The following is a 10,296-nucleotide window of genomic DNA, read 5'->3' on the forward strand; positions in this document are numbered from 1 at the left end:
GTTGCACCTTGCTCTGCAAGGGCCGTGGCCTTTGTGGAGCGATGGGTAACGATGCTTCGTGGGCGACCGTTGTTGATGTGTGCAGAGGGTCCCTGGTTCGCGCCCGAGGTCGAGGGGACGTACTAAAGTTATACTGTTACACCTCCACACTGTCTTTGAACACAATCAACAACAACAACGCTCAAAACGTCTGCAACTCTATTGGGAGCTGATGGTATACTTAAGCAATATGGCCCAAGGGCTTGTGGTATATGGCCAATATACCACGGCTAAGGGCCTTTCTTAAGCACGACGCAACGCGGAGTGCCTGGATACAGCCCTTAGCCGTGGTATATTGGCCGTATACCACAAGCCCCCCCCCCGAGGTGCCTTATTGCTATTCTAAACTGGTTACCAACGTAATTACAGCATTAAAAGGAAATGTTTTGTCATACCCGTGGTATACGGGTATATACTGATATGCCACGGCTGTCAGCCAATCAGCATTCAGGGCTCGAACCCCGTAATTTATAATAGAGGTTATAGCTGCATTGGGTTCATCGCTGTCGAGTATGGGAGTAGCGACTTCCATGATAGGAAGTATAATGTCATTGAAAGTTTGTATGTCCTAATATTGCCCTAGCAATGTCAACAAACATGTCATTGTGACCTGACATTTCCATTGGTGAACAATGCCATCGATTTGGCATCTGTTTACATTCCGAGGAGAATGGTGCACATCAGAGGAGGAAGTGGGTCAGTGTGGGCAAATCTTAGTTTTCTGTTTATGTTCACAGAGGACATGACACACACGTGCACATGACGCACTCGTGCACACGTCTGGTGTGGGTAAAGATAGCAGTACCAATCACAGAGCCCTCTGTTGAACAACTCCTTGAGAGCACCGAAATGGGCAGCTATTCAACCGAGTAAAGTTTATTGAACTTTTTACAATATTTTGTAGAAATTAAAAAAAAAGAAGCTGCAATCCTGTGGAAATGATACTGATGACAGTATAACTTATTTTCTAATGCTTGCACAAGTTTGGTAAAAAGGGGATGCCGTCTAGTCATAACGGTTCATTCAAGATATTCACAGACAAAAAAAAACTGTGGCTACAGAATACCATTCTTAATGATTTATATTGAAGTAGGTTATTTATCTAAACCTACTTAGGTCTAATTTTACATTTTATTTTTCATATCAACGGCATGCAATGTAGCCAATACCCACTTTTGTAAACTATTGTCACAAAATGTTATTTCGATCTCAACTTTTTTTTTGTCTCTCTTCTTCTTCCAAACGTGTAACCTTGGTAACCACATGCCGTCACAAACAGAAAGTGAGCGGGGGGAAAGCGGGGGGAAAACTGTGGCCAAAGCTAGTAGCCAAAAATACGACGTGGTTAGAACCTAGCAGCAAGGCAAGGAGGTCCTAGACACATCTTTTGGAATTATATTGGCAGCTCTAAGAGTACTGAGAAAATACAGCACCTACAGAAGCTTCCCAAGTATAACGAGCCAAAGCATAATTTGTTTTATTACACCTTTTTCAATAGTTAGTTCATCTTTCCTAATGCTTTCTTGCAGTACTTTTAAAACATATTTTGAAGTTTGTAATTTTGGTAACACTTTGCAGTATTACTACAACGTTATACAAAAATGGGCAAATATATTAAAAAATATATATTATCTCCGGGCATAACACATTTGTAATCTCTACTCACACCAGACGTGTGCACGTGTGTGTCATGTCGTCTGTGAAACATAAACAGAAAACTACCTGCTCATATGAGTAATTACAAAACGTATTACATTGTACTTACGGTACATCATTAATTACATCGTAATAATAAAACTAATTGTGTAAATTTGTAATTGTTCCATTGTCATGTACAATGAACACTATAATTACCTACAATAAGCTAATACTATATAATATATATATAATAATAATAATCTTAGATAATTGATTGCTAAAACATGCAGTATAGCTGCAGATTCTTAACTAATATTAAATAAATGAATAGATTTTAACCAGTGAATTTGTTTTTTGAACAAGCACCCTACGCACAACAGGGTTGTCGTGACAACAGTCCGTCCTGTATAATAACTGTGTATGACTTCCTGTGTAGCGTGACAAACTTTCACAGCAGTTGCGTGTGGGGGTTGGCTGTCCTGTTTTGAACATCGTATGGTGTACTTTATCTGGGGCCTTTGCATGCCAAGCGCAGACCACAAAAATAACGATATTTGAGGAACAGGATAGAGATGACAGAGAGAAGCGTACACACACACACAGACATTCTCACATGCACCCTCCAACTATCCTGTTTCTACTCACAAAAACAAATAGTTATGCAACTAACGTAATTATGCAATTTCTAATCAAAACACAGTAAATTAACGAGTGCACAGACACTCAGTCACACATCCACATGTAAAATTATATGAGTTTGAAAAACGTATATAGAAAATGATAATAACATCTCCATGACCTTATAATGTAACAGAGCCAACATAAATGAGCAGGGGGGGTCAGATGTAAAGATGCAACGTTTATTGTGTCTTCTATAAATCAGGGAAAGTGGGGGGGGGGGGGGGGGGGGGGGATAGATTGACAGAGAAGCTAGGGAAGCTAGAGAGGGTTAGGTTAAAAAGAGTTGCTTTAGCATCTGAGCGTACAACGTTCCAAAGGTACCCTGGTGGAATCAGGTGGATTCAGATTCGTCTGCGGATGCGGTGTCAGAGATAAGAGAGGTCTCTGTGTGTTCTAAGGGGAGCAAAGTGAGTGAAGTACAAAAAAAAAACAATATTACAAATGTTAGGGTAATACTGGAATTAGATTTGGCATCAAAATTACCCTCAATATTAGGAAAGGTGTGCAATGGTTTTTGTATACTCGGTGTGTATTGACTAATGGCTTTACATGAGGACGTGATGACTTGTAGAAGGCATGTAACGTTACACAGAGTGTACAAAACATTAAGAACACCTTCCTAATATATTCAGAACAGCCTCAATTCGTCAGGGTATGAACTCTACAAGGTGTCTGAAGCGTATCACAGGGATTCTGGCCCATGTTGACTCCAATGCTTCCCACAGTTGTGTCAAGTTGGCTGGATGTCCTTTGGGTGGTGGACCATTCTCGATACACACGAGAAACTACTACCATACCCTGTTCCAAAGGCACTTAAATATTTTGTCTTGCCCTTTCACCCTCCGAATGGCACACATGCACAATCCATGTCTCAATTGTCTCAAGGGTTAAAAATCCTTCTCTAAGCTGTCTCCTCCCCTTCGTCTACACTGATATGAAGTGGATTTAACAGGTGACATCAATAAGGGATCATAGCTTTCACCTGGATTCACCACATGTTATGACACATGTTATACATGTTACTGACCTGTTATGATCTGTTTAACTTGAATTCCCCCTCCTCCGCCTCCAGCTAGAAAGACAGATATGAAAGGAAAATCAGATGAGGGGATAGAGAAAGAGCACAGAAGAGATAGCGAGGGAGATACCTTGTTAAGCCATATTCACACATTTGTACTCATGAGATGTTGTGACCAAAAAAAAAAAAAAAAGCTGTTCAGCAACTTCCCCATCTTGCTAAACGTGTTACAGACTTCAGCGGAGAACATAATATGACCAGAAGGGTAGTTTTCCATTCTCCTACCCTGAGGCTCCCTCTATGTGTGTGAACTTGCCTTTGTATCTAGCCTGGGTAGGGGAGGTAAAGGGGAGCCCTGAGGAGTGCTGGAGCGGGGAGCGTCCCAGCCTGCAGGATGGAAATGTGGAGGTGAATGAGGGCTCTGTCTACCCGTACACTCTCCCTCCACACTCCCCAGTATTCCTGCCCCCTACACTACACCTGCCCTCCACACTCCCCAGTACTCCTGCCCCTACACTCTCCCTCCACACTCCCCAGTATTCCTGCCCCCTACACTACACCTGCCCTCCATACTCCCCAGTACTCCTGCCCCCTACACTACCCCTACACTCTCCCTCCACACTCCCCAGTACTCCTGCCCCCTACACTCTCCCTCCACACTCCCCAGTACTCCTGCCCCTACACTACACCTGCCCTCCATACTCCCCAGTACTCCTGCCCCCTACACTACCCCTACACTCTCGCTCCACACTCCCCAGTATTCCTGCCCCCTACACTACCCCTACACTCTCCCTCCACACTCCCCAGTATTCCTGCCCCCTACACTACACCTGCCCTCCATACTCCCCAGTACTCCTGCCCCCTACACTACCCCTACACTCTCCCTCCACACTCCCCAATACTACTGCCCTCTACACTCTCCCTCCACACTCCCCAGTATTCCTGCCCCCTACACTACACCTGCCCTCCATACTCCCCAGTACTCCTGCTCCCTACACTACCCCTACACTCTCCCTCCACACTCCCCAGTATTCCTGCCCCCTACACTACCCCTACACTCTCCCTCCACACTCCCCAGTATTCCTGCCCCCTACACTACCCCTACACTCTCCCTCCACACTCCCCAATACTACTGCCCTCTACACTCTCCCTCCATACTCCCCAGTATTCCTGCCCCCTACACTACACCTGCCCTCCACACTCCCCAGTACTCCTGCCCCCTACACTACACCTGCCCTCCATACTCCCCAGTACTCCTGCCCCCTACACTACCCCTACACTCTCCCTCCACACTCCCCAGTACTCCTGCCCCCTACACTCTCCCTCCATACTCCCCAGTATTCCTGCCCCCTACACTACACCTGCCCTCCATACTCCCCAGTATTCCTGCCCCCTACACTACACCTGCCCTCCATACTCCCCAGTACTCCTGCCCCCTACACTACACCTGCCCTCCATACTCCCCAGTACTCCTGCCCCCTACACTCTCCCTCCACACTCCCCAATACTCCTGCCCCCTACACTACCCCTACACTCTCCCTCCACACTCCCCAATACTACTGCCCCCTACACTCTCCCTCCACACTCCCCAATACTCCTTCCCCCTACACTACACCTGCCGTCCACACTCCCCAATACTCCTGCCCCCTACACTACACCTGCCCTCCACACTCCCCAATACTCCTGCCCCCTACACTACACCTGCCGTCCACACTCCCCAGTACTCCTGCCCCCTACACTACACCTGCCCTCCACACTCCCCAGTACTCCTGCCCCCTACACTACACTCTCCCTCCACACTCCCCAGTACTCCTGCCCCCTACACTACACCTGCCCTCCACACTCCCCAGTACTCCTGCCCCCTACACTACACTCTCCCTCCACACTCCCCAGTACTCCTGCCCCCTACACTACACCTGCCCGCCACACTCCCCAGTACTCCTGCCCCCTACATGCCAGCTCCAGTGGTCCTACAGATAAATCATCCGTCAGGTGGTCTGACTGGGACATCTCCACAATGTATTAGTTAAGATTTCTCGATAAATTGATTAGTCAAATGAAAAAATAGATATAGGATGTTTGTTTTTTACTGTTGTGAGGCCATCCATTTGGGTACATTTTTAGGGGGGGGGGGGGTTAAAAAGTCGCCACTCACTGACAGCCTATGGGTGCTCGCACCGCCATTTTGGGTTGTATTTTCCCACGTGGTATTTTTGGCCACTCTATTCACCTCCACTATACTCCCTTGTTTCAAATGTTTCTCACCCGAGAAACTGTAGGAAGATGCTGTAAATCCGGATGTCTCAGGTAATCTGGAGGAAAAAGAGTGAAAATATGACCGTTAACACCCTCCTCATAGACTTTCTAGATGACATTATATTAGGTTAAATTGGACTAAAAACCAGTACACATGCCTTCATCTACACCAGTTTGGGAGATAACTTGTATAGCTGCTTTCATTGCCTTATTGCCTTGCTGGACCCCAAGAAGAGTAGCTGCTGCCTTGGCAGCCTTATTCTAATTATTTATCCATAATAAATACAAATACAAATCTGATTCTGTGGAAGTAGAATAACACATTCTTTGCCAGAATTTCACAGTATCCTTTTAATACTGTATGTATGGATTGTACTGACTTGAAGTGGTCTCCTTCCAGCAGGGTTCTGTAAGTGGAGATCTCCACGTCTAGAGCCAGCTTGACGTCCAGAAGCTCCTGGTAGGCCATGATCTGCTTGTGGAGGTCATTTTTGGCCACCTCGATGGCCAACGTCAAGCTGGAGGTCTGACTCTGGTACCCGGCAACGCCCATGCTTGACTGGGCATGGGCTTCTGCCAAGCTCTGCTCCAGGGACATGTTCTGGAGAGAGGGGTGGAGAGAGAGCAGAGGAATGGAGGAGTGTGAGGGCGGGGATTATGGACAGAGTAAGGTAGGAGGGTAAAGGACTGAAGGAGATTATGTGCGAAAAGATGAAGTGAGACAGGGAAGAGGAGAAGAGAGGGTGTGGGAATGGGAAGAGAAGTGAGGGTGTGGGAATGGGAAGAGGAGAAGAGAGGATGTGGGAATGGGAGAGGAATGGAAAGATGAGAAGAGAGGGTGTGGGAATGGGAGAGGAATGGAAAGAGGAGAAGAGAGGGTGTGGGAATGGGAGAGGAATGGAAAGAGGAGAAGAGAGGGTGTGGGAATGGGAATGGGAGAGGAATGGAAAGAGGAGAAGAGAGGGTGTGGGAATGGGAGAGGAATGGAAAGAGGAGAAGAGAGGGTGTGGGAATGGGAGAGGAATGGAAAGAGGAGAAGAGAGGGTGTGGGAATGGGAGAGGAATGGAAAGAGGAGAAGAGAGGGTGTGGGAATGGGAATGGGAGAGGAATGGAAAGAGGAGAAGAGAGGGTGCGGGAATGGGAGATGAATGGGAAGAGAAGTGAGGGTGTGGGAATGGGAGAGGAATGGGAAGAGGAGAGAGAGAGAGAGGGAGACGAAAGAAAGACAGGGAATACATGGAAAGTAGAGAGTTGAGTGAGATGGGGAATAATTAGAGAGATGATGAATTCTACACCAGTATTTATCTATAGTACCTATTGTATTTGCATGTTGTAATGTCTTGGATGAGCAAAGATCTTTAGACAGTGAAAATCATCTCTTGTTTTAGAAAGGAACAGCATTTTCTTTCAACAGAAAAAAACCCAACTGCAAATTAATTCCTCTCTGAGGAAGTCTGTCTGGCACATTCAGAGCTGGTGTCATCTGTGGGACTTTCCTGTCACTCAGAGAACCAGATACTGATTCAACCACTTCCTGTGTCTTCTGCATACTACTTCCTGACGTGATTTATCATAAAGTCTGACGGTGATCTGCTGGGAAGCAGTGTACTGAAACAACAGTTAAACAGTCGGTGTAGCTGGCGAACCGTGTGAAAAATGTTTTTTTGCTTTGGTACATTTTGCACAAGGTCTTACTCAGATGTTTTACTGCAGGTGGTTTCTTTTCTGAAATTGGCCTTGTGATAGCACTCTGGTGTGGAATCACCATGTGGTCACAGTGAGGCATTTTATTTGCATGTATTTAACTAGGGAATTCAGTTGAGAACAAATTCTTATTTACAATGACAGCCTACCCCTTGCCAAACCCAGACGACACTGGGCCAATTGTGCGCTTCCCTATGGGACTCCCAAATCACAGCCGGTTGTGATACAGCCTGAAATCGAACCGGGGTCTGTAGTGACACCTCTAGCAGTGAGATGCAGTGCCTTAGACCGCTGCGCCACTCGGGATATAAGACCAAGACTTTGAGATCAAAATGTTAGGTGTCCCCTCCCACCCCCAAAACTTTACTGTAAAGAGGGTTGTTTTTTTGTGCGTGTGTGAGGTGAAGTAGTAAGATGGAGGGTCCCACTCACTGCAGTGACCAAGCCTTGGAGCTCTAGACCGAAAGCCTGCAGCTCCTTCCGGGCCCCTGAGATTTCCATCTTGGCCTCTGAGACGGCCTCCGAACTCTTGGCAGTAGCGGTCTGTATCTCTTCCATCTGCAAGAGGAGAGAGACGCTCCCTGTTAAAACACTATTTACGTTCTTTGGGATTAGCTCATTTAAACAAGCGCCATTTTGTCACTTGATACCAGGTAGTTGCCATTCAGTAGTGTTAAACTATACAGATTACAAGAAAGTATCAAAAAGTATGCTTTGTTATGACAGACAGACAGACAGACAGACAGACAGACAGACAGACAGACAGACAGACAGACAGACAGACAGACAGACAGACAGACAGACAGACAGACAGACAGACAGACAGGCCAGGCTAGATAGATAGACAGACAGACAGACACAGACAGGCCAGGATAGACAGACAGACAGACAGGCAGAGACAGACAGGCCAGGCTAGACAGACAGACAGGCAAGGCCAGGGTGGACAGACAGACAGGCAAGGCCAGGGTAGGCAGACAGACAGGCAAGGCCAGGGTAGGCAGACAGACAGACAGGCTAGACAGACAGACAGGCAAGGCCAGGGTAGGCAGTTAGATAGGTGCAGTAAATTGTTGAAGAACCTTCAGTTTGTAGTAGGCGTCCGCCTCATCTCTGTGTTGCTGCACAGACTTCTCGTACTCCACCCTGATCTTGTTGAGAGCGGTGGAGATGTCGAAGGACTTGACCGTGTCAACCTCGATCATGGACACAGACGTGTCCATAGACTTGGTTCCCAGTTTGAACTGCAGAGTGGACAATTCCTGTGTGGATAGAAGGTGGACAGTGATGTACAGAGTCAGCTAGACAGAGTCAGCTAAACAGAGTCAGGTAGACAGAGAGTCAGGTGTGATGAACACAGACACTTCGACAACCAGATATCAAAATAATGACATCGTTCATTTACTATACTCATACTTAATTTACTATACTAATTTACTATACTCAAAAACATAAACACTTAATTCTCTGTACCTCTTCCTGCGTCTTGGTGACAAATTCCAGTTCGTCCTTCAAGCTGGAGTACTTGGCATCCAAATCAATGCGTAATTCAGATGCCATATCTATGTCCTGGAAAGAGAGAGTGGTACATCTACACGCTGAACAAATTCGGAGGGAGAGTAGGGAATTTTGTCATGGGGGAGGAGGATTATGTCCTTGCACCGTATCCCAGTAAAAAAGAAATGCCTCTTTGTTTCTCTCTTTACCTTCTTCATAGCTGAAATGTCAGAGTCCAGCTGAAACTTCACCCCTTGCTCAAAGTCAAACCTGCAACAACATGCAGCAAAACCCTTTTTAATGCACCATTCAGCTGTGCAAGGAAGTTCCATCAAAACATCAAGCTTGTCTATAGATGGAGCCACATGAATATGGAACGAGGATAAAAGTACTAGGCAAAATAAAAGCTATCCGGTCAAGAGGCATAATTTCAACAAATTGAGGAATCTTAAAGGATCACCGTTTAGAGTTTCCATATAGTTTTATCAACCGAATAAAGTATTAACTGCTTATTGAATGTTCAATTACTTACAGTATTTGGCTAAATAAAGGTGAACTAAGTTACGATATTTATAGTTGTATTGTGCTTGTACTCTAACCAAGATATTAAATCATTCTCTGAAAGTGAAATGAAATATGTGAAACGGACACTCACTTGGCCTTGAGTTCGTGGGCAGTGCCGCGAACGTTGTCCAGCTCGATCTCCAGTTTGATGGTGTCCAGGGTGAGCGTCTCCAGGGCAACGCGGTACTCGCCGAGCTGAGCCTCGTACTCCGTTGTGGTGGTGCTGGAGGACTCTGGAGACCCCATGTCCGCACCCCCCGACAACTGGGACAGTCTGGCCTCCAGGATGGCATTCTCCTGCTGGAGGACTCTCACTTTGCCCATGTACGAGGAGAAACGTTCGTTGAGGCCGGACAGCATGTTCTTCTCTGCCTGCCGGGACCGCATAGGAGCCAATGCTGGGCCCAGAGAGGTACCCAATGCCATGGCCGACCCGCCACCGATCCCCCCTGCTGCCATGGTGCGTCCCATAGCGAAGGCAGGACTGGCCATCAGGCCTCCACCACCACCATAACCTCCACCATAACCTCCACCATAACCACCATCTCCACCATAACCTCCACCTCCACCATATCCTCCACCATATCCTCCACCATAACCTCCACCACCACCTCCACCTAAGCCACCACCGAAACCCAGCCCACCCCCTGCTCCCCCACCCAACCCCAGCCCAGACCCCATAGCCAGTCCTCCTCCCAAGCCCAGCCCCATGCCCAAGCCTCCTCCGCCACCTCCCCCAAAGCCACTGCCACCTCCCCCAAAGCCACTGCCACCTCCCCCAAAGCCACTGCCACCTCCCCCAAAGCCATCTCCAACTCCCCCAAAGCCAAAGCCCAACCTGGCTCCACCGCCTCCTATTCCCCCAGACAGGCCATGGCCACCACCGGCCGACATCCTGGAG

General features: G+C 47.3%; 1 protein-coding gene across 1 annotated transcript; it reads right to left on the reverse strand.

The window, feature by feature from the left end:
• Positions 1-2,689: 2,689 nt before the first annotated feature.
• On the reverse strand, positions 2,690-10,052 carry zgc:136930 (uncharacterized protein LOC563946 homolog). The gene is made up of 10 exons (XM_038963408.1): positions 9,959-10,052; positions 9,487-9,892; positions 9,041-9,101; positions 8,808-8,903; positions 8,417-8,596; positions 7,770-7,895; positions 6,013-6,233; positions 5,642-5,688; positions 3,386-3,418; positions 2,690-2,742 (listed from the first exon to the last, which is right to left on the reverse strand). The coding sequence occupies exons 2-10, from the start codon at positions 9,885-9,887 to the stop codon at positions 2,690-2,692; spliced, it is 1,218 nt and encodes a 405-aa protein (XP_038819336.1). The 5' UTR covers positions 9,888-9,892; positions 9,959-10,052.
• Between the last annotated feature and the right edge of the window lie 244 nt (positions 10,053-10,296).

This window comes from Salvelinus namaycush, chromosome 25, assembly GCF_016432855.1.
Source record: "Salvelinus namaycush isolate Seneca chromosome 25, SaNama_1.0, whole genome shotgun sequence".
Lineage (NCBI taxonomy): Eukaryota > Metazoa > Chordata > Actinopteri > Salmoniformes > Salmonidae > Salvelinus > Salvelinus namaycush.